The 24,992-nt window shown below is 38.5% G+C and overlaps 1 protein-coding gene across 2 annotated transcripts; it reads left to right on the plus strand.

The window, feature by feature from the left end:
• Positions 1–528: 528 nt before the first annotated feature.
• XKR9 (XK related 9) lies at positions 529–23,882 on the plus strand. 2 transcript variants are annotated; one of them, XM_009916306.2, is made up of 4 exons: positions 5,038–5,456; positions 8,265–8,828; positions 18,490–18,713; positions 19,793–23,882. In XM_009916306.2, exons 2-4 carry the CDS (start codon positions 8,554–8,556, stop codon positions 20,434–20,436), a joined length of 1,143 nt encoding a protein of 380 aa, XP_009914608.1. In that variant the 5' UTR covers positions 5,038–5,456; positions 8,265–8,553; the 3' UTR covers positions 20,437–23,882. The 2 variants fall into 2 exon arrangements, with proteins under 2 accessions (XP_069635609.1, XP_009914608.1); XM_069779508.1 differs by lacking the exons at positions 5,038–5,456; positions 8,265–8,828 and adding an exon at positions 529–596.
• The last annotated feature ends 1,110 nt before the right edge of the window (positions 23,883–24,992 follow it).

Below are 24,992 nucleotides of genomic sequence, written 5' to 3' on the forward strand. Positions count from 1 at the left end.
CTAGTGTTGGCTCACAACTCCAGATTTGCAGCTGGCCTCCAAGGTCAGAGAACAAATGGTGCCTTTCAGCTGCCTGGTCAGACAGCAGTGCTGCATCTTCGCTGTGCAGGGACCAACAGCATGCTTGCCTCCAGGCTGCTTCATCAGTGCTCATTTAGGTACAGTTAGTACACTTAAAGTGCTAGCTAACCCTTCAGCTACACAAACACACAAACAGTATGCATTACCTTGCAGTCACCCATTCAGCCAAACAGTTTGCTTTGTGGTGCACAAGAGGCTTGCTGGCAGTACATTGTGCAGGCCTATATTATGCAGCAATTAAAAAAATCTACTCCTGGGCATGGAATTCGATTGCAGCTGTTAATTGCCAGGCATCACAAAAGGCACAGACAGAAACTGCCACATACAGATACTGGCCATCCCTATATTTAGGCCTTCAAGCCGATTTCTTTGATTTATCTCCTAAGTCAAAACTTTACTCATTTGAGATATAAACCCTTTACATTTATTTTTTATTTTCAAGCTCATCAAAGCATGAACTACAGACAACAGAAAGGATGTTTCGGGTCAAATGAAAGAAGCCTTTTTGTGTGCAGGTGTGCTGCTGAAGTAAGCAGGACACCCCTATACACAATATTCCAGTCTCTTCCTATGTCATTTTCCTGTATACTGTTTTATAAGAAACTGTGACTACACCTGAAGTTACCTAATCATGAGGTACCTTATTATGCTGATTTTATAGCACACCTGCATTCATATTTGGTGGTATGTTCAACCCATTTTCAGTCCTTAGATAAAGTTTAGTTGCTGTGTCATTAAAAGAAGGTACTAACTAAGCAAAGGCAAGCTGTGTATTATTTCAGTGGTTTCCTATTTCTAAGAAAATTCTGAAAAGTTAGAGAAGATTTCTGAAATGATTTACCTGAAGCTTTACATGTCATCAGTAACTCAGAAGTAGTAAGGTGCCAGTTATTTTTAACATCACAAGACTCTTTTTTTTTTTTTTTTCTAAATTAAGAATTGTTTGGGGAACTGTAGACTTGTTCCCCGGGGAATACTTATTACTACTGTTACTGTCCTGTAGTAAAAGAATGCATTTTCTGTTAGGCAGGAGTTGCGAATCTGTTTCGTCTGTAGGTGGCAGCAGTGGGTGCCTTTGGAGAACGAAGTGCAGGTTCTTATATCTTCATTTCCTGCACAAGCCCATCGGTTTTAAAAGTCTAGTGTTTCTCTTATAATATGGAGGTTAATAGGCACGTAGTGAAAGTCTTGCTATTATACTCTCTAATGTGGTACAAGCAAATATGAGTGTATAGCCTCGAGTTCTTTTGATTCACTGACTGTTTTATGTTGTTAAGACAAAATTTTGAGGGGAAAAATATTCTGAAGCAGGGAATGTTAGACTACCAGTAAAAAAAAAAAAAAAGAAAAGCTGCGTTTCAATAAACCTAAAGTGAGATTGCTTGTGATATACAATGTGATCTTTGATGGAGGATTAATTTTCTACAACTATGAGATACATAAAATGCAGTTTGGTATTTCTGAAAATCCCACAAGGTCACTGTTTGCATTTTTAGTACTCAGTAAACCTTTGAGCACTGGCACTTGGCTTTCTTCCCCATTTTCAGCATAAATGTTGAGTGTAAATGCCTCTTCCCCATTTTCAGCATAAATGTTGAGTGTAAATGCCTCTCCACTGTGGCTGTATAACAGCCTAATAGATCTAAGCACAAGCATGTAATTCTGTGATAATTCGAGAGAATCAGCTGCACAGTACACAGAAAATTTCTTGAGATACTTATCTTCATAGACATTGGTACGTGAAAGTCTTGTTGAAAGGATTTTTGGCTGGTAGGTTTTTGTGTTATTTTAATACAATTCTAGCTGCTATTTATAAAACATATTTTAAGTAAGATATGCACGTATGTCTTGATACTTGCAGAATTTATCTTTCAGCTTCATTATGTTTTTATGCTTGTTACCTGGTACAGAGATAAGTAAAGAGACCTTAAACCAAAAAGAAGTGAAGCAGATATTGCAGAGGGAACGTAGACCACAAGATTCCTACATTAAGAGGCAGCATTGTGTAGAAAATGTAGAAAGCCAGATCAGCTGATTTGTAGGAAGTGATTAGGGGAGATGATGAAAGGACTGGAGCATCTCTTCTATGAGGAAAGGCTGAGAGAGCTGAGACTGTTTGGCCTGCAGAAGAGAAGGCTCAGGGGGTCTTATCAATGTATTTAAATACCTGAAGGGAGGATGCAAAGAGGACAGAGCCAGGCTGTTTTCAGTGGTGCCCAGTGACAGGACCAGGGACAATGGGCACAAACTGAAACACAGGAGGTTCCCTCTGAACATCAGGAAACACTTTTCCCTGTGAGGGTGACCGAGCACTGGCACAGGTTGCCCAGGGAGGCTGTGGAGTCTCCATCCTTGGGGATACTCAAAGTCATCTGGACACAGTCCTGGGCAGCCTGCTCTGGGTGGCCCTGCTTGAGCAGGGGGTTGGACCAGATGACCTCCAGAGGTCCCTTCCAACCTCAGCTGTTCTGTGACTGTGAGATTCTCCTAAAAATCTGTATGTTAATGCTGCTCAGAGCATAAATACTCTATGTGAGTTCAACTTTTGGGTTCACGGGATGGGTGACCGGGGGTTCTGGTGTAGCAGGGTACCAAGTAGCAGTGGTGGTAGAAAACTGCTGACAGCTTGGACAAGTATATTGGAGAAATTCATGAAGAAGCAGGGGAATCTATTACACTGAGGTCAAGTCATTGGCCAATACACTCTTTCAAGCCATGGATTTTCTTCTGTAACTTCCATTAATACCAATGGCAAAAGCATCCATTGACTGCAAAGCTTAAGTATCAAAAGTAAAGACACACAATGAATCTTCAGAAATCCCAAAGTTTTTCAGGTTGGCATTTCATCCTGTTTATTTCTATGCTAGTCCTAGTGAGGACCTTAGTTTCTCATGTCTGGAATGAGTCGTCTCTTCCAAAGATAAAATATCCAATGTCCTGTTAACACTAATCAACACAGAAAAAAAGGTTCTTCCTACCCCATTTGGAAGCAAATAACAAGATGTGTACTGAATACCATAGGAATTTTGTCACATTTTAGAGATGTGCTTTCTTTGATGGCAAGTCTAACTAGAAAACAAATAAATCATCCAGCCAGTAATTTAGCTCATGAGCTGCTTGATTTACACTCCAGGAATCAGATACACAAACCTTGTCTCTCTCTCTGTGCTGTAGAGGTTTTGTCATTTTTTAATAATAAGAAAGGTCACAGCAATGAGTTTGTGACTTGGCTGATTTAAAATGCCTTCCTTTAAAGCTGTAGGAGCTTAGTCACTATTTGGGCAAATATCTTGCAAAGCATATTACAAACTTAAAAAAGCTGAGGTGGTGCTATAAGAATTTAAAACTATATACGGAATTCAATATATAATGTATTTATTGTTCTGCTGCTAAATTATGTATATTTTTATAATTCAGGAAGAACATATCTTGGATGACCAAAATTTTTCATACATAAAGAAATTATATTAATCATTGACTAAGATCAATAGAGATTTTTTAGGATTTAAAAGATATCTGTGTTGTACTGGAGGGCAGTTGCTTTTCAGATCTGGCCCAGATCCATGGAAAGGGGCAGTCTTGTTAAAAGCTTCTAAATGTGGATAGTCTTGTCCACAGTCAGTTTGCCAGTCTTGTCTTGTCTGCAACTACTCTTTCAGTCTCATCCATCGAGGTCCCAGTGAAGTGAAGGCTGTGAAGAACCAGTGGTCCCGTCCATTCCAGTGGATTTTATGCAGGTGGAACAATCAAGTCGGGGAGTACAAGATAGGATGGGCATGATGAATCACTTTTGTTTTTCTCAGCAAAGATTATGGAGGTTTATGCTGCTATCAGATGTTTAATTTGCTGCAAAAGCACACAGTAGCTTAGTCCAATGTTGAAAGAAATATTGTCCACAAAAGCTATATTCTAACAGAGTGCTTATATTCATCTGATCATTTATAGGACAGAACAGGTGTCATTGTAATTCCTGAGCTGCTGCTTCTCTGAAGTCACCGGGATTTTATTGTGGAGCAATATACAACTACATTTTTAAGTAGTGCATTCATGACGCTCACAGCCATTATGAAGAGCTTGTTGGCATGCACACAGTAGGCCTGCTATCTTTGAATCATCACTGAGATGATTCTGCACAGGTAGAAAGGCCTCTGCTGCATTTATTCAGAAGGCTGTTATGGATAATGCTTTGCCCCACTGATGTCCTCAGTTGTTTTCCCAATGTGTTGTCTTGCAAGAATGAACCATGTGCAATTGAACCAGGAATTCTGCAGTACTGCTTTGGATTCAGACACTGGTTTTTTAGCTTTGGAAAATTAACTTGATCCTTTGAGTCTGTTCTTCAAGTAATGACATGAAAATAGTGGTATTTCAAGCACTGCAAGAACTACTTAGGATTAGGATGTTTCTAACCTGTAAGAGGGAAGCAGGAAGGAGCACAAGAAAAGGCAAGCACTGATAATATGTTTGCTATGAGGACACATCTCCTGTCCTAAGTGCTAGAAAAGCTATAGACTGCTCTGGCTGAGGGTATGCATCATCCTGCGCGGCACAGTCATAGAGGCAGAATCACAACACCTGCTCCTTGTACCCTGCAGCTCTTTTAAACATGCAGAAAAATTTTATGTTGAGTGCCAATGGCTCAGCTGGAGCAGACTCTTGCAAACGCCTGTAGTTTTACCAGAGGAAAACAATTTTAATCACTTGTCCCTGGACACATGCAGTCTCTTCATGTATCATTGCACAGAAAAGGTTTTGGTATATATTTTAAAGTGCATTGTACTACAGTTTTCAACTATAGCCAAAAAGATTGTTCTTTTTTCATAAAACTTTGAGATATATAAATGTGTACGCAAATAAATAAATGAATATGTATGTATAAATACAAACATATACATATAAATAGACACATATACACATACATGTTTCCATAAATAGCTATTGGCTTTTGCTTAAGAGGTCTAACAAACTAAAGTCTAAGTTTGAACATGCATACATAGATATATACATGTACAGAGGGAAAGTGGTACTTTTTTTTTTCTTTACGTTTATGGAGCAAAGTGTGAAATTAATTTATTGAAAGGAATTTTATAATATATTAAACTTAGTATTAAATATAGACAGGGACTTCTAAACTGAATTTTTAGAATAGAATTTTTATAGTATATTCACAAGAATGGCAGTTCTTGACCGGTAGCAAATCATTAACTGTGTCACATGGTTTCCATATGATTTTAGTTTCAGTTTGTGTTGTATCTGTAAGCCCTTTAACTCTTCTTGGATTGCAAGTCTTGTAAAAGTATGGATGGGAAATCTGCAAATATGCAAATCTACAATTTTTTTAAAGTGAAAGATCTCTGTCCATGGCCAGTATTAAGGTAAGCCTGCATTTTGTAATAGCATTTTAAATGTATTGTGAGAACTGAAGGCCTTGCTAACCACTTTTTATTGTTTCTGCTTTATCACAAAATGATTCTGTAAAAGTATGTTAGTTTTTAGAGCAGGCTTATATTTATGTTGGCTGACAGACACTTTACTCTTCTTGCTCCTGTCACATTAGATCTCATATGTTTAATAAGACCAGGGACAATATAATTCTGAGTGATACAAGACACTCCCGTGGCACTTAATTGTACCCCACCTAGTACATGAGACCGTAGTGCTATTTGGAGTGCTATCATGCATAAAATATAGGGGATATTAAGGGCTGAGATCTTCAACGGAGTTTCCATGTGCACTTGAGAGGAGGCATTAGTGCTTGGGCTTGGAATTAAGACATCAGACATTTGGGAATACAGATTGGTGAGTCTCTGATAGAGGTTTTTTTTTTTAGGTTACCATGAGCAAACTGTAAACCCTGTGTTTTACCAGCCATTCAAAGGCTCTTACAAGACTAGATTCCTTATTCAAGATAATTATGAGACTGTGAGCAAGCTGACATGCTTGATAATGTGTGGCTCCTCATTTATCTCAGCTTACCTGATGGCTTCATATACCACCAAGTCGTCCAGACAAGTCTGCAGGCTGCTGGCATGGCAGCAGTTGGGACAGTATGTGTGTCTGTGTGTCTGAAGTAGAAATCACCTGGCTCACAGCTACTCTTCATGCTGGTTTTTCAGAGGAGTCTGGACATAGCCTGTAAATCTTCCTTTTTATTAGGAATAATATGATAATGAGATAATTCCTCTTTGTGAAGTGCTCAGATACAAAAGGATAGGGAGGTTGTAAAGAGGGAGGAATCCAGTTACCCTGTTTATTCATTTCAGGTACAAAATTAGAGGCTACTCCCTGCCACTCAATGTCTAGTACAGTATTATTCATTAAATGTGAACCTTGGTATACTGCCTACTTCGGCCATAAATTGCCTATCCAAAGAACTTTCTGTTTGGATCCAGTTATTGACTTACCTTTCACTTTTGTGTTTCTTGCAACAGTCAAATAATGAACTTGTTCAGGTTTTTGTTTTGTTTTGTTTTTTTCTCATCTGTTCTAAAAACCACACATAATGTTCTTGTCACAAAAAAGACTACAGCTTGACGAAGGTGGTACATAACAAGTTGCAGAATGACATGATATTCTTACATAGAGTAAATACAGTTTCCTTTGGAATTTTTTTTGAATGAATCCTAGTAATAAACTCTTAAGTTTGTTCATACACAAGTTTTCATATATGAAATGTGTAAACACAAAGCTCAGTTTATGCTGGACTTTGTACCAAAGTCCATTTCCCTGAATATGACTATGAATTGGATATAAATTGCATTGATTTGAAAGAGATTAGTGGTATTTTATTGGAGAGGAGAGGAAAGAACATGAAAGGATTCCAGCTATCCCAGCTGTAAAATCCCCTGATCTTTCTGACCTCTTCTGGGCCAGGTCATGAAACCTAAGTAGGAGATAGAACAAGAGGCTAGAAATAGCGAAGGCCTAGATCCAAAAAAATAATGTTTAGACACCCAGAACCTTTTTAGGCTGTTATGTTCCCAGTTGTCTTCATTAGGAAATTAAGAGCTTAAGTTGTCTTTTTTTTGATTAGTACCTGGGTCACAGCATAGACTAGCCCAGTCAACACAAGCAAAGAATAGTCAGTACCTTTCAAAAGCTTTGCTCATGGGATATTAACCAATTGTCTCATTTCGTTCCCCTGTGTCAGCGTGCCAAAATTCACAAAAATCCAAAGGAGACCTGCCTCCGCATGCCCTTCCCCTGCCCCGAGTTCCTTGGCGCAGCTGTTCCCTGTGTATTGTCTGTTGCTGTTTGGCGGTGGCACCAGCCCAAACCTGGTTCTTTGGCATGTCCTGCATCCCATCCTCTGGGATTGCTGCCAGCAGCTTTTTCCTAAGATATGCAAATGAAATAAGGGACTTTGTAATTTTAATATTTATGGCGCTGCAGAGGTGGAAATGAATGAGAAAAGAATGTACTACCTTACAGCTCTTCTGTTTCACCTGACAAATACCACAGATCTACAGAGGAAAGATGTGTAAGGACTACTCAAAGAGGTCACAAGAATCCTTGCAATGTAAATGTAGTTCAGGCTGTGAATTAATTCTATTTGTAGTAGACAATGTGGTTAGGTCATCTATGTGTAGCTACTATTCATACAGCTTACGAGACATTTCCCAAAGAGGTGTAGACTGGTTCAGGTCTGGCTCCTTACAAGTGTCTTTAACGGGAGAGCTGCAATCCTACTCAGCCCTTTCTTGCTGCATATGGAAAAACAAGCAGAAATGATAAAACCACTAGACATATGCACACAGTAACACAGTTGGAAATGACATAATGATGTGTACTCTGATACAGCGGTGTGCTTCAAGGCAGGAGTTTTCTCAGTGTTTTGTGCTGTGCATAGTAAGGGTGAAGAGCTCAGAGTTTAAGAAAGTTCTGGGAAGGAATCAATCTTTTTTTTCCATAAACTGGTATTAAAAACTAGTAGAGGTAAGCTTGTTTCCTGCAACTAGTAAGAATTATCTCAACAGGTGCTTGGTAAGTGGAGAGTCGTTGTTGGGAGAGAGGGTGACCTCAGCAGGTTCAGAGGTTCAGCTTCTCTTGGGCTGATTGTTCACAGATATCTCAGTACATTCTGCATTTTGTACTTGCTTGTTTAAATGGTCATGTGAATTGCTGTATATACGTTAAAAGAAAATATTGTTACTTGTGTTCTTCCTTTTTTCTCTTCTTTTTAGGAACCAGTAATGAAGAATGACTCCATCAATTAAAAAGACAATTTACATTTATCTTTTCCAGAATAGACATGTATCAGTGTAGTTAATTTAATATTTCAATCAAGAATCCAGAAAAATGCAAGTCTCTTTGCCATAATAAAAATGCATAACCCAACTTTCCTTTGTATAAAGCACTATGAGCAGGTGGTATCATCAGGAAAAAGACTCCATTGTAGGAGACCATTTAGATTAATTCTGACTTTCCTTTACATGAAGTGAGGAGAGAATGACAACAGTGACAGTCTAATGCATGATGAAATTTACTAAGCAGAATTTTATTTTTTTAGTTGGTGGAATTATAATTTATGTAGTTGATATTGGAGTGGACTTCTGGGTAGCTAGTAAATATTTCTGTCAAGGACAATATTGTTGGGGTATATTGCTACTGTGTTTTAGAGGTCTTTCATCATTAATAACTCAGGTGTTCAGTTATGAGTGGTTTAAAAATGACTGGGAAGGTACTGATACTGGGAAGCTGAAATGGATTTTTCTAGTTCATCTCTTTCAGTGTGGAATTTTTATAAGGTAAGCATATTTTAACAATTATTTTAAAAAGAGAAATAATGTTGCTTTAAGACAGTTAATTAAGAAATGCTTAATATGGCTTCAGAGACAAACCCAATTCTGGCCTTAGCAATTGCTCCATGTAAGCAAACAGATTTTTGTCTGCTTATTCCAGGGGTAAATTATGTCAGGTTGTGATGGAAATGTAGATCTTTCATTTTACCTGTAAGTAATAATTTTTATCATTCACAGCCTAAGTCTATTTGATTAATCAGCCTTTTTATAGTGCATATTTAATAAAAATGCTTGCTTTACAGAGTAATACTGTTGTAACTGATAAATATAAGTTTTTAAAATGATGTTAAGAAGGGAATTCACACTAAGCAGGTGAGAGGTAATTTTTGAACCTGAGAGTCTAACTATATGTAGAAAAACCACCAAGATTCAGAAGAGACATGAATAGTTGAATAGTTAGTAAGTATACTTGCAGCAGTACTTCCTGCAGGGACTGAGTTAATGGTGACAGGAACCTTTGCTTGCTGAAAGGCACGTGTCCAGGAATAGTTTAAGATACCATATGCTTAACATTCTGTGGTGGCTTTGCTATAAAATTATCATTCTTATAGACATCATTTATGCCAAGATTTTACCTCCATTTTAAAACTGAGGTGAAAGGTATTTCTGAAAAGTCCTGAACTTTAATTATTTTGGGTATGCAACATGTGAGAAACATGAGTGAATATAGATTTATCAGAGACACTTAATAAAATACTTATTTAAAATCCTCCTTTAACTTCCTATACTAATTTATGGACAGCAATGAAAAATATGTTTATGCCAATGTAAAAATTCCCCTCGCATGTTTTATTCACTTGATAGTATCATGGATTAAGGAAAATGATGGAGCTTTTACATGTCATGGTTAAATTTGCCTCTCAATATTCTTTTTCCTTTTGTCCGTCAGCTTTACTTTCCTTCTCCTCCTCTTACAATCCCAAAGTTTTAGAATTCACAAAGGATTATTTACTGACAGGTTCAACTTTTCTGGTGTTAGGTATTAGAAAAACTTAGAAATACTACATTTTGAAGAAAAAGAAAATCCTCCTTCAATTTTTCTGGATGGTTTCTTATTCACTAACCAGATGCATGGGCATGGGTTGTTTCACGTGAGATATACCAAGACCTGGCCACACGGACTCTGCCGGGTTCTGCCTTTTAGAGGGGATGTCTCAGGGCCCAGCATGGCACTCTCCTTTCCGTCTGTCCCCAAGGCTTTTAATCTGCAGGTATGTCTGGGAGTGCCATTTTTGTGCTCGTGACTTACAAACCTGCCCCTCTGAGTTTGTTTCTTCCAAAGGAAATTAAAGCCATAGCCTCTCTTTCTGATAACTGATGATAAATGTTAAGCCAGTAACCACGGTGTAGAATGGCAGAAGCTGCTCTTTTGATGTCTGGCAGAAAACCACCCTTCTTCCCCTTTCTATTCCATGACCTCATTCTCTGTAATCTGTTCGGGACTGTAATTCTGGTTTCACCTTTGGCTTGGTTTTACACTCCCAGGTTGCCCCTAAATTTTCCTGCTGATTACTGCCTATCTCTAAGACCTCACCTTTCAACACAGACTTTCAGAATTCAGATCCAAGCTCCGATTGTCTACAACTCTAGATATTGTAATCTTGACTCAGCGCTTGTATCTATTAAAAATGCTGCTTTTACAGGCAAATCTTCATGGACTACCTTAACTCTAAAGTAATCCATTAAACTCTTGGATTTACCTGAACTCATACCCTTTTCAGTGAATACCTCTTACCGTGAGTTTCTATAATTTTCAAAGCTTCCTTCCTAGAATTAGCCCCATCTTCTCTGAGTGGCTTATTATCTAGTAAACATAATTTTGCCCTTTGCACTGACAGTGTTGTCAACTTGGTCACCTGTTCTCTATTGCACAAATGATACTTTCTTTTACGCTGCCACTTATGCTTGGAAAAAGTTTCCAAGTTGGTATGTATAAATTACAAAGTTCTTTCAGCCACTCCTCAAAATTCAGCAGTGTGATAATGCATACTGTAAAGTATAAACTGATAACAGCAAGCTGACATCTGTGCTTGTACCTTTGTGATTAACTATTATATACTTCCTATTATATGTGTTTTCTTAGGTGTATCCATGTACAACTCCCTCCTGTCCTCCTCCTTAGTCATATGGTTTATCCAGTTAATTTAGACAATGAGTCTCTCAGGCTTATTTGTATAGTCAATGGACAAAAATAGATTTTGTCAGGAGTCGGGTCATACTTGTTAAGGTGAGCTTCTCCAGAAGGTCATTTGGGGCAGGAACCTATATTCTCCATTCACTACAGAGGAAAATAGGGGCCTGGCCAGTAAATATGACTTGAAATATGCCTGAAATTATAAGATATGAATACACCTTACCAAACTTTCTTCCTTCATTTCTTCCTTTCTTGCTTCCCTTCTTCCCTCTCTCATATGTCTTTTACACCTCTTGCTCCATCTTAGAAACAGAGAACTTCATTATGTTATGTTTGTACAGTTCACAGCACAATGGGAATCAGTCTGGTCATGTTATCACACTGCCAATGCTAAGTAATAAATACGGAACTAGTATGTGTGTATACACATACATATACACTTATGTACATATATATTAAAAATAGAGAAAAAAGAAATTAAAATTATTTCATATCTAATAAGGCTTTATTTTATTGGAAAGAATTTAGACCTGTAATTATATTTCATATGAAATGTTATTCTCTGCAAGGAGGAAAATTAAGTTGGTAAAGTATGTATTAGCTATGCTGACTAAAACAATTTTCAGCCTGACCCATTTAAATGAGTCACACAGATGTTGGTAGAATTGAGAACAGACTGCTGCACAACAGTCAACAATAACACAGTCAGTGACTGTGGAAAAACGGGACATTTCCCTGGGGCACCATATGAATTCTGGAGTCCACTGACATATAGCAGTTTGCAGTATCAGTCAAGGACACCTGAGAAAGACTAGATTTTAGCAATTAATAACCTTCACTGTCAGAATAGAAGGCCATACAGGCAGCAGCCATTGTGATACTGGCAGCTGCTGTTGTGTCTCTTGATGCTTAAAGGTAGGCTCAAGATGCACGGCATCTTTGAACAGAAGCAGATGAAAAAGATTTTTTTGCAAAGATGAATTATAAATCCATGAGACATCAGAGTAAATGTGAGTGCTTTGCTAAACCTGGGATTATTTCATTACACATTTTTAAAAGGCGATGAGAAAAATTCAGTCAAAATAGGTGATGTTCAGTTTATACTGGTAAGAATTTAGCACCTGTTAAGTCACACCCAAACCAAGAATGGGTCAAAGGTGAGGACTGAAGCTGGTAACATGCCTCCAGCAATTTATGTGTATAACATGAAGTTCCACAGGACAAAATAAATAGAAAGGTATTTAAGATACAAAGTCAGTGAGGTACAGAGAGTCAATTAAAAGTGGAAAGTTTGTAATGCTACTTTAAGTGACTTAGACGTTACATAATAATATGTGCTTGATCACCTTCTCTTAATATAAATTTACTGTCCTAAGTATTGACTTCGTTGTATCAGTTTCATGGACTTAATCCAAGCCTTTTGATACTTAGAAGATTAAGCTTAACATGCAGCAGAGAATAATTTTCCTTTGATTAAGGATTTATACAATGCTGCAAACTGTGACTGCATGACTAGAATTTAGAAGGGACAGTCACTGCTGCCAGGTCTCTCTCAGACCCTCCCTGCATGAATTTCTAAATGGCACCCACATCTTTATCAGTGTAGTTTGATGAGATGGGATGTGAAGTGTAGTACTGGGATTGTGGTGGAAAGTCCTCAGTGGAAATTGGAGGGGAAGCAGGTAACATGGAAGCACGGGCAAGGCAGTTTGCCTGTGACATGTGAAGGCTGTGAAGCAACAAAAACAAGTAGCTGTCACCTCTGTGAATTTCCAGTCATGCTTGGAGAGCCAAAGCCTTCCTAATTTTACAGGAGACCAGTAGCAAACTTTATCCCTTCTGAAAGGATGATGAAAACGTAGGAGTGTCTCAAGAACAGAGGGGCAGTGGAGCTGTGTTTCAATGAGTGTTTGTAACATGTAGGAGTCCTATCATCTGCATTCTCTGCAAAGCAACACTACAAAGGCAGAAACCTTTTGTTTTCCTATCAAAGTGAATATGGTATTTAGGAACACTGATAACTCTTTACTGCTCACATATGACAATTCCAGTTGTAAAGAAATTATGTTTTTTTACACTGTTGGCTTCCAAGTAGCTTATATACCTTGGATTAATGAAAAAAGGATCCTCTTTAATGAGCTTAGAGGGAGAAACAGTAAATGGCAACCCTGCATTTGTCTGTATCAATGACACACTACCCATACCCATGTCACCTTCAGTTTAAGATGTACGTCTACTTAAAATACATAACCAATCCACTACTTTTAATTAATGTATTTTTAGTCTAGTTGAAGTAGATTTTTAAGAGCCTTTTTTTCAGTGTATGAAGATTAAAACATGGAGCTGCTACGGCAATAGATATTCGTATAGGAATATAATTATGATTGATAGGTTCATAGCAGGCACAGTGTTTAGGTGAGCCGTGGGCATGATAAAGGAGAAATTTGAGTCTGATCTATCCCTTAGAACAGACTGAACTTTGCCCTTGGCTGTGAACACAGTTAGGCCTAAAAGTTGGCTATGGCCCCTTCCTAAAATGTCCGAATATTGCATGCCAAATGGGCAGATGGGAACAGGAGTGTAAGCTCAAAATACTCTTAAAGGATAAAAGATTTGTCACAGTGAACTACAGTAAATGACATAGGTGTGTGATGCTCAGGGAATACCACCTCACTTAATACATAGTCAAAGAGCAATGGAAGTATTTGGACTTTTCTAGAAAAAAACCAATGTATTTTATACAGTATTCAAAGTCAGAAGTGGACTAACTGAAATTGCTACAACTAGTGAAAAATACTGTAGCATACCATCTTATAAAAATATAAACCTAGTATACCATACTCAGAAGGAATATGCTTTGGAAAACTGACAAGTGATTTCAGGTGCCATCGAGCTGAAATATTCCTTTTACAACATGTCTGGTTCTTGCCTTGTGTATCATCTGCCTTGTCAGCTGTGAGCTCTGCAGCTTGAAAGTTGCGCAGCTGGTTTCCACTTCTTGCTGCTTGGACAAACACAGGCTCTGGTGAATGAGTCCATGGACAACTAACAGATTGGTCTACCCAATTGTTTTTTCTTGAAAACAATGCAAACTCTCCAGATGTTTACATCTTGGATGCAAGAACCAAATATTTTGGAATACTAATTGTTTTATAAACTCAAAAAGCTACAGATGCCTTGCCAAACAGTTCAGTTCTTTGCTTATGAGCGATTATTCAGAGAACAGTAAGACAAATACACAAAAACATAAAAGTAGAGAACAGTTTCCTTTGGGAGTAAATAATGGATCTAGAGCCAGCTCACGGAATCAATGTATGGCCTGAATGGCAGGGCTGCAGTCCATGAATCTCTGAAAGCAAAGGATCTTCCCCTAAGGCTCTTCAGCAGTAACATAGCTGCTCCACACCTACTACTGATGCTTCCAGGTTGCAATTCTCACTTGTATGGTCTGCATTCTTTAACATACCAGGGAGTAAGCCATGATCCTCTAGCATGCACTTAACCAGGGCCTGCAAATCCCATCTGTCTTGCTTGTAGCTATGGAAGAGCCCCTGACGCTGTCTACCCTGCGGTCAAAGGATTTGGTCTTTAGACGTGGTGAAGGTGTTAAACTTTTAACACCTGGAGGAGTCAGGAATTCTTCCTAGCTCCCTTTGTAAGCAGAGGGGGACTGTGCTCCAATGTTATATTGGGATGAGATGATCCTGTGAGACCTGGGTGTCTAATGATCTGCTGCCCCCCATTTTCTACATAAAAGAAATGAAACTGCATGGGTTTCACGGAGTCCGTAGTGCGTATGATCCTGTGGACGATCAGGGAATTGGGAACCTGCGGCACTTTAGCATGAATCTTGAAATCATCTCAGATGCAGCCTTAGGGAATGGAAGTAGGAGGCAAGCTAAGGCATAGGACCTTGCCTTTCTCAGCCTGCACGTTAGCAGGCTTGTACAACTGTGTAAGATCACCAAGTGATGGTCTGTGGTGTTCTGCTTGATTTCTCAGGAAAATAGATCTGAATGAATGGTGTAATCTTCATAATCCAGATGACTAAATTTTTCTGTTGAGGGGGAAGGCCTTTAGCAATGTTTATAATGCTAGAAAAATTGGCTGAATAACAGTGAGTTTTCTTGGAAGAGGGCTGCTTTTGCTGTCCTTGCCTGCCAGTTATAGTAAAAATGGGTTCACTGGAGAAGAATATTGGAAGCTCAAGACATCTGGGAACTGAATAGGCAGAAACAGGCTTGAAAGTGATGTCTGAAGGCTGTTATGCTCAAAATCCTGTTTATGAGCAAACACACAGGATTTATATACCTATAAAGCCAAGAACGTAGTACAAGTGAAATTGTAACAGTTGATTCCAAGAATCATTATTAGTCTAGATTTATGTATTACAGGAAAAGAAAGAATACTTCTATGCATAAAAAGTTTCAGGGATAATAATACGGTTACAATTGTTAGACACGTATTTCTTAGTTGCTATCCCTTTTCCTTGTGTTCTGCTCACCTGTCCTCTGCTCCTCTGGGTCTTAGGGTCAACAGTTCCATTCTGGTGCATGGGGGGGGTTACGGCTATTGACAGTGTCTGTGCTGTGGAAGGTGGCAAAGCCGAGCTACAGGAGCGCGCGGATCACACCTGAATGAGACGTAAGCAGCACGTGGCAATAATGGGATAAGACTGTGAGCCTATGATAGCAGAGCAATGTATATAAATTATAGAGGTTGTTAGTATGTTTTGGAGGGCTTTAAGGACTTTGTTCAGCTGCTTAAAAGTAGTGCTTCATGATAAAGCAGAACGCATAGCTTGCTTAATGCTTTTGCTTTGTTGGTTTATTCTGTGATTGGAGGAACAAGCAGATTTAGAAAGCCCCAGAGCCAGTTTCAGGCAGGAAAAGGAGACATAGTAACAACTAGCCTGAAAAACAGGAAAGAGAAAGAACCTGCCTAGAGGTGAGAAAAAGGACCCAATGAGAGAGAAGACAACCCCAGACCTGAATATTACTATTGGATCAGACTACAGTGTGAGGGGCAGGAATTTCACTTGTAAGGTGTACTTGCCCAGGGATTGTAGCGTTTGGGGTCCCTCTCCCGAGGCACCTGTAAGTCTGTGCACCGCAGACAGAATAAATTACGCTTTTTATTTTGAAGGCCTTGATTAGAGAATCTGCTTCGGGGAACCTAGGGTCGAGCCTGAGAGAAGAAGAAGCGCCCGAGAGGGTGAGTGTGTGCGTGTGAGGAATCGCAGGGGGCACCCGTCGGCTCACCGGAGTCACCCGCTGCGAAGGGACTCTGCTCCGAGCAGTTCAAGTCTCGGGTGGTGTGTGTGTGTGCACGACTCCTTGATTGCTGTGTGAATGCTCAGGCAGCGGCTTCTCCCTTAACATCTAGAGTCTTGCTGGGAGGAACATGACTGATGTTCACGTCAATGATTGCTTCTTCACCCTTAGGATCCACTTTGGGTCTTTTTTGTATGTTTGCTAACAGATTTTGCTTTTTCTTAATTTCTCTGCAGTCTCATGTTACATCCAAACTTAGTATCTGTGCTGCCTTTTACACATGTTAGATCCTATTTCTTTTCTCTCTGTTACCCCTAAAACTGGTTCCACCCAGCTCCAGGTCCTCATTTCTATAACTGACCATTGGCAATTTGGTTATAGCTGTGGAGTCTCCAGTGTCAAGCCATCACTTAATATCCTATGCATCCTGTTCCACACCGCCTCTGGTACCAGTCTCCACATCTCAGGACCTCTGCTATCATACCAGGACTATATTTCCCTATTCTAGGTCATCATGTCTGTCAGAAATACCTCATTCAATATAGAATATCTGCTTGTTACTGTTACCTATATAAAACTGTGGCTGTACCACACAAAAATAAACAGAAGTAAACCAAATTACCCACCTCATCACTTGAAGAAATCACCAATTTTTCTGCAGAAAATCCAAGCTAAACCAAGCAAAGTCACAGGCAGGTCATGAAAAATGAGAGCAAGCCTGACAAGGATCTGTCCTGAGGCCTTGCAAAGCTTATGCCGTGTTACTAGCAATGACAGTGCTTATTACGATGCTGCACAGTAAGAAGGCTTAGTCTACAATCTGCATGGCCAGTGCTACTGATCGCTTGAAATCAAGCAAACAGCAGAAGGAAGCAAGCATTGCTTTGCTTCAAGATAGGATTTACATGCATACTTACAAGGATACTTCTCCCTGCTTTCATTTGTTAACTAGTTCCAAAAGACTGCTGCTGAACAGTTCAACTGGAAAGAGGTCTTTAATTGTGAAAACCCCTTCTTCTGGAATTGCCCCATTTAATCTGTTACAGCATTACCTACCTTGCTTGGCTTCCAAAGAACTACTGCAATGAGCCAGATCATTCACCAGGGCTGTGTGTGTTTGTGTGAGTTCATTAGGGACAGTGGAAAAAACTGTAATTTCCAGCAGCTGGAGCTTTGGTCCTACATCAGTCAGGTTGTAGCCATCACCCTGTTTTCCTAAACACTGCCATAAAGTTTATCAGGTACAATAGCTGGTTCCTCCCTTCATTATCAAAATAGTTTGTTTGATAAAAACTTAAGCATTCTCTCCCCTCTGAGGTGCTATGTTCACATCCAGGCCTGAAGCAAAAGTCTTGAAAATGGGAATAAGAGCTAGGTTTTATTTATCTCTAAGCAAAGCATTAGAGATATCCTGAACAGAAAAGGTTCTTTACCACACAGAATGTACACCAGTCATGACTAACTAATTCCATGTAGCTTTGCATTCATTGTTCTTTAGAGAAAGCGTTCATTTAGGCTTAATTGAAAATAAACCAGAACTGTTCTGAAGTCATTCAGGTGCACTCATTTGCCAAGGCAAATGGCTTCTTCATGTAAAACCACTCAGATTATTAATAGAATCTATCAACCCAGGCATCCATGTGTCTTGAAAATAATTTTCTGAAATGAAAGTCTTCCTGAGTATTTAAAAAAAAAAAAATCACTACAGTGTTATTTTCAAGTCTGTTGTATGTTTGCAATTCATCAGATATCCTTGGGGCTTATGGATCTATATTATATGTACATAGATGTGGATATTCACAGCTGGATATTCACTAATACCCTTAAAAGCATACAAAGAAAGTGAATGAGTATCTCAAAGAGAGACTGAGGAGAGATGCTAAGGGAATTTTCAGAAATGTGGTACTTTTAAAGAAATAAGAACCTAACAAAATCAAGCTTGTAATCTATTCAGGCAAGGCTCATTCTGTTCTACTAGTTTTTACATTGCATCGGTATCGCTGGACTTAAATGATTATCTGATATCACTGATACCAGACAGATACTGGACAAAATTATACCTTAGTAGGAGGTGCTGGATTACATTCAAAGATAAAATATGAATGGAGAATGAAATGGGAAAAATCATTGTTAGGCTATGTCATTTTATTGAGTTGCACATCCAAAAAACACTGTCTAATCAAGTCTCCTTTTTTTATAGGTATTGGTTTGCTTTGAAGTATGGCTGCCAAGCTGCATTTAAACAAAAAAGCAGCAGAGATGCATCAGAAACAGACCCTCCCAACTTCATTCAAAAACAAGCTGTTGATGTAGTGACTGATATTAACATGCTCAGGGTATTCAAGACTTTTCTTGAGACCACACCACAGCTTTTTGTCCAGATTTACATCCTCATGGAACATGAGAAAAATAATTTCTGTCAATGTGAGTCTGTCTTTCTCCTTAATTTGCAAGTCGAGTATCTTACCTAAAACGATAACTTACGTGATTGGATAACATTTTAAACCTATCTTGGAAAACATACAGTCCACTGTATTATTACTCTGCATTTAGTTAGAATTTCTGTCTAGTAGATGGTCTGTTCTGCTAAATCCATGAGAAGGAAGATTTCACTATAACAAGTCATATATCTAATAGAAACATAATGATACATCACTTGAAAATGAGGTATTGAGTACAATTAGTGTATGATTTGCAGAGCAGTTTGTTTTGTGTGCTTTTGCTTACAGTTTCTTTTAAAACTGCTAACTGGGCATCTTGAAATCACTAATGTATTTAGAGCAGCCCTGTGAACTGTCACTACCATCACCCACGTTACAGATGAAGGACAGAGTCAGAAAAAACCTGAGGATGTGTCAGCATTGCAGAATGCAGTATGATGAAGAGATACTGGTTCAACTTTCAGAAGCAAGACAGCAGCTCTACCATTTCCAGCTCTAAAACTAGCAGGATTATTGGCAAGACATTGACTTACTTAAGGCTGGATTTTATCTAAACAAGACGTGCACTGCTGTCTAACGTTCCTTCATAATCCATGGAGTTAATAGGTATTCAGACAAAATGGTCAGACGAATCTCATCTTAAATATCACCGTGTGAAGGGTCAAGTCTTAGTTATAGATTTTGACGTTATAGACACCCCAGAGTCAATATCAGTTGCTGAAGCTTAAGGTTTTATGGGCTATTTGCAATACTTGGGGAATTTCTAAGTCATCTGTGTATGAAGATGGCAAATATGACACACAACTTAGGCAAGACCATTAATGGCCAGAGGCCGGGCAGGATAACATAGGCATACCAAACAGCATTAGATGCCTAGATTTAGGTAACTAAACTGAGCCTTAAAATTAAGGTGACTTGTTCAGGAGCACAGAGTAAATATAAAATTGGTATAAAGAAAGTGTTAAGAAAGCACAAACTTGTCCAAAAGTTCATTCAGAAATTATAATGTAAAATAAGTATCTTCTTCTTCAGTCTGACATTTTTCTTTGTGTTTTTTTTTAGATGCTGCCATTATTTTGTCTTTTTGTGGTATCTCCTTTTCAATGGTTGATTATCAGATATCATTACGAAAATCTCTGCCTGATAAAGATGAATTTCGTGTGCTTCCCAAGTTAGTGTATCTCCTCTATAAACTGCTTACCATCACTTCTTGGATACTCAGTATTTCACTGATCACTCTACTAAGTGTTAGAAGTTCTGTAATTCTGCTGATATTTCTTTGGATCTGTGGCTTCACTTGGACTTTGAAACAACATACGACATTTTGCAAATCTAGGAAGATGGAATATCTGTACAGAACTGTTGTTGGAATCATTCTAATTTTTACCTTTTTTAACATAAAGGGGAAAAAAACAAAAGTTTGCATTTCTATTTATTATGCTACTCACACTGTTGTAACTCTAGGTATTTTGTTTGTATATATGTTCTGGAAACCTTCCATTATCAAGGAAATACATTTTACAATTGTAAGCATCCTAACTATTCTTAGTCTGGTGTTAGGTATTATTTTTCTTGTTGTTTATTATAGGCATTTTCATCCCACTGCTTATTGCAGACCACAGGCATGTTCAGATGAAGTTGATGCAGAGGCAGGACAAAAAGATAGAGTGAAAATTGGTAGATTTCAAAACTTCATAATGCAATGAACAGTACAGATTTTTTGGTGTGGACTTCAAAGCAAATACTTGCTGGATGGTCTGTTTCTCTGTCATTGTTTCTCGTGTATCATCACTGAGTAGTACATAATGGACCAGAGTTACTGGCTCTGAATAACTATTGTTTTCTGTGATGCTGTACAAAGCCCTTATAACATAAATATTTCTCTATGTGCTGGTAAAAGTTACTTTTGAAGAAGAAGAAATTTAATCGATCCATCCAACACAATCCACTGTCAGCTTTTAGCAGTGCAAATAAAACATAGCAAAATCTAAAAGTTAATCAAATGAAAGGTAGCATTAAACCATAGTCTATTCATTTATGTTGACTCTGTTAAAAACAAGACTTGTTTTTCTTTTCTTGCTGGAAGGAAAGAGGGGTGCATTTGAAATAATTGAGGGCAGTGATCAGTTATCAGCTTCTCCCCATTAGTGTAAGAGCTGCAGTTCTTCAGATGAGCATAGTTACAAACCATACTGCCTTCTCCCTAAATATCCCCTGAAGAAAAATAGCTTTGATTTATGGCTCAATCACTGTCTTGCCACAAGGAAATTTGGGGAGATATATTCAGGCATTTTCTCTTCTAGGTGTTTTAATGACTCCTTTATTGTTTTTGTTCTGCTAAACTTTCACACAACCTTCTGTATTTAGGGGTGATGCCAGCTTGTTGTTTGGGATTATAATAGCAGCTTGAGTGATTTATGGATGGCAACAGGAGTCTTGCATATAAAGGAAGAACTGTCTTCCTTGAAGCTTTCCTCTCATTTGGATGTAATACTTTAAATGCTGGTTTCCACTGAAATAGGAGGCTATGCAAGGTATGCAGTAGTGCAGCTTCTTTTGTCTTTGTCACTGGTGAAAAGAGAAGCAACTGTCCTGATGCATTGCACTCACAGGGGCTGGGAAACCATGGAATAACCAGCTTGTCCCTCAAGATTTTTTTGGCAGAAGGCAGAGTGAAATTAGACAACATTTCAGTCCTGCGTTCAAATGCTAAATCAACAACAAAGGAAATAAGGTTGATAGGCAAAGCTTCTTCAGAAATAAAATCTAAGGGGAAGTCTTTCAGAGCTGCTGTGTTTTAAATCTGAATTATGAAAAGTGGGCTCTTTCTCTCCCCTCCTTCCCCCTTCCAATAATTCACATTTGCAGTTAGGGTAGCCACGGGCAAAGGGAGGAAACCGAGTTTGAGAAAGGAGACTGGAGATAAGAAAAACTGATAAACTTTGCCAGGAACCAAATCTTTTTGCATTATTGATCAACAGCAAACTTCCCTGAAACTTTGGGGGAAGGGCTGATGCTTTGGTTGATAATTAGGGTGCTGAAATAATTAGCTGTGTCTTGTGCCTTTTGTGTCACGTCCTTGGACTGCAGACTGCCTTTTTCTTGTTACCCTTCCAGCCTTAGCAGAGCTCAGGAAAGTTTCTAAATGTGTTTCTTTCCTGTTCCATTTCCATAGTTCTTTTTACCAGGCCAACCACTTACATCTCCTTAATCCTATTCAAGGAAATTAATTTCTAGGTGCATAGGTTGGACTGAATGGTCTGCCTTTCTGAGGATACACATGAAAAAGCAGTGTAGCAAGAAGAGTTTACTTCTACAATCCCTCATTTCCACTTAGGGCTGACTAGAATGTGGGTCCAGAAGTTAAGACATAAAAAAGCACAATCCATGAGACTTAAGCACTAGTTTTCCTAAAATGAATACATAAAACAGTACTTTCACTTCTCTCTACTCTGGAAAAGAGATTTCCAGATTTATTTGCCCTGGAATGGCTGCTTAGGCAAGAGAAAAAGCCCAAGGCTCCATCCTGCTTCATGCACCATGATTGCCCTAAGTTGTGTCTCCTTTATCTACAGAGTATTTATTACTGGTGATGGTACCGCCGGCAGCAGAATGCATGCCTGGTTTTAGGTTCAATGTACTCTTATTTTGCTATGAAAAAATAGGACCCTAAATAGTGAAGACTATCCCTATATTGCTTCCCAGACTTTTATTGTTTGTTCATCTGAAATCTTGAGAAGGGACTAGGGTAAGGTAGGGTGGAAAAGGGAGAATATTATCTCATCTTGCAGAAAATTACAAAATTTTGTCTAACCATTATTTGGAAGATGACCTCAAACTTTGTACATTATCTGAGAAGCAGATCTCTGGGGAAATATGAGCTTCTGAGAAGTCCTAGTGTGAGAGCTTCAGCCCTGGGGCCTCCAGGTTGTCTGCTTGCTGCCAGATGCCAGAAATCTGGAGCCTGAGTTGCTTTGGAGGAAGGTTAGTTTCTGGTGAAACAAAAAAATTTGTCTTGGTTTTTTTTTTTTTTTTTTTCTCCTTTCAGTGAACTGACAAATTTCAAATAAAAGTATTTCATTGCCATCTCTCTGGCCATCTCCTAACACTGATTTTCTTTCATGGGAGAGAAGGCGAATGTTGTGTTGCCTTCTGTTGTTCTCCTTGTCTCCTCGTTCCCTCTTCTGTGCTACTGAGAAGAATGTTACACTGAAGTTGAGTTAGTAAGAAAGGCATCTAGGTGGCTATTTATATCACACTAATTCAAATATACACCAAACCCAACTACTTAAGTTTCAATCCCTATTTTATGCTTGTAAGTCGTAGTGGATATAAATTTAGCCATATCCTAAAACTGGGAAATGATCCTTTTGGGAAATCACGCAGATTCTTTTCATAAAGCTTAAACAGTTCTTCGGTATCCTGCCACAGATACTGTAAATGTCTCCATTTTGCTGTCATCAGTCAGAGGGCCTCAAAAGATGGGGATTCCTGTTAGCTTGTCCTCTGTAGACTTTTATTTATTTACTTTCAACTTTAACCTCCTCCCTTTCTTCTTGACCTTAAGTTGGCGATTTTCACTTGATGCCCCTCATTTTCATACTTACAAAAATGGCTTCTCATTCATTTGGTCATTCTAACTCTGAATCACTGTAGCAGGGAGGACAAGGAAGCACACGAATTGACTCTAGACACATTTCATATCACCAGTGACCACTTCAGACAAAACAAACAAAGCCCCACTTCACCTAGGTGTAGAGTTCAAACAATAGACTTCATACATATCCTTTCTGTTCCCCAACTACTCTTAAAATTCAGCTGCCACTCAGTTCATGCATTGTGCCTGACCTTGTCATTTTAATCTAACTGCAAATTGAAAACAAATGGTTTTTTTTTCTTTTTCATTCAGTATGTCCATTACATCTTACAAGAAGTATTTTAATAAGTTAAATAAAAATAATAAACAATTTCTTCCTGTTTTGACTACTGTCAGACCTGGGTAAAAGGGACAACATTCAACAGAATTGTTTTAATTATCCTACTAATATTCAATGTGCTATTTGATGGCATGGGTGAGCTCACCTGATGTACCACAGATAGCACTGATTTATGAAGCCATAATTGAGTTTCCAATAAACATTTGTCAAAATAATGTATTCATTCAAACCAAAGCCTTCTTTATTTATTCATATAAAAGAGCACTTAACTTTCAACAAAGAATTGCCTGCCATCAAAAACACTCCATAAATGGGGGAAATTTATGAAGACACAGTACCAGAGGGTGATCGGTGGAAGACTAAAGTTCACTTTAACCCTTCAGAGTGCTGAGTTCCACCTCTTGCTTATTACTGGTACGATACGTATTTCTTTCTAAAAGCCCCAAGCCCAAACATTAACCTTTGTATATTTAGACATTAAAGTACCAGCTCTTTTTTTCTACCAGAAAGTCTTACATCTCAAAGATGGTTTCAAAACTAGCATCTCTCATTTTTATTATGCAGTGTAGAAGCATGCTCACAGCTCAAGGGTTATCTGTTTTTAGGCTTACCTGCATTCTGCCCAGTTTTTACCATGTGTATATTCTTCCAAAAAAAGATAAACTTTGAGAGGTTAAGCAACTTCTCTTGTCTGAACCTGAGGCAATACATGTACTTGTCATTCATTCCAGCTGAAGAATTTTCCTGTTCTCTCTTTGTGCCCTTCTCTACTTCCTAGCACTTTAGTTTCATTTTACAGATTTGTAATAGAATAGCACGGTAGATGGGCTGTACAATCAGTATTTGAATGGAGTGCAGATAACCCCTTGGAATCCACCTCCATAAAAAAATTTTCTTCTTTTACCTACAATTAGCTAACATATTACAAATAGAAGTCACACTGAAGATTCCCACTATGCAAGTCTTACTCAGTAAAATGTAGACCTTGGTGGGATAGGAAGTGATGCTTCAAGTTTACCTTAGCCTGCTAACACCTGTTGAAACTATAAACTGCATTGGCCTTCCTGTGATTGTGTGTGGGTTTCCATATATGTTCCTATTTTTAGCATACTGGTTTTATTTTGAACAGTGAGCGCAGCTGTAAACAGAGCAGAATGGGAAAGTATAGGAAGTTTTCAAGTGCACATTCATACCTCAGAGACTCTAGTGTGATTTTGCTAATCTCAATACAAAATCATCATCATCATCATTACCATTATTGTTACTACTACTGGCACTTTGTCCAGGTGTCTAGGATGACGATACTTAGAAGAATACGTATCTGT

This window comes from Haliaeetus albicilla, chromosome 3, assembly GCF_947461875.1.
Source record: "Haliaeetus albicilla chromosome 3, bHalAlb1.1, whole genome shotgun sequence".
NCBI lineage: Eukaryota > Metazoa > Chordata > Aves > Accipitriformes > Accipitridae > Haliaeetus > Haliaeetus albicilla.

Excerpts from the sequence above, each read along its gene's own strand:
- XKR9 (XM_009916306.2), top strand. The coding sequence starts at position 8,554 with ATGATGAAATTTACTAAGCAGAATTTTATTTTTTTAGTTGGTGGAATT. Across the intron at positions 8,829-18,489 it reads CAGTGTGGAATTTTTATAAG|GTATTGGTTTGCTTTGAAGT; the intron begins GTAAGCATATTT and ends CTTTTTTTATAG. Across the intron at positions 18,714-19,792 it reads GAAAAATAATTTCTGTCAAT|ATGCTGCCATTATTTTGTCT; the intron begins GTGAGTCTGTCT and ends GTTTTTTTTTAG.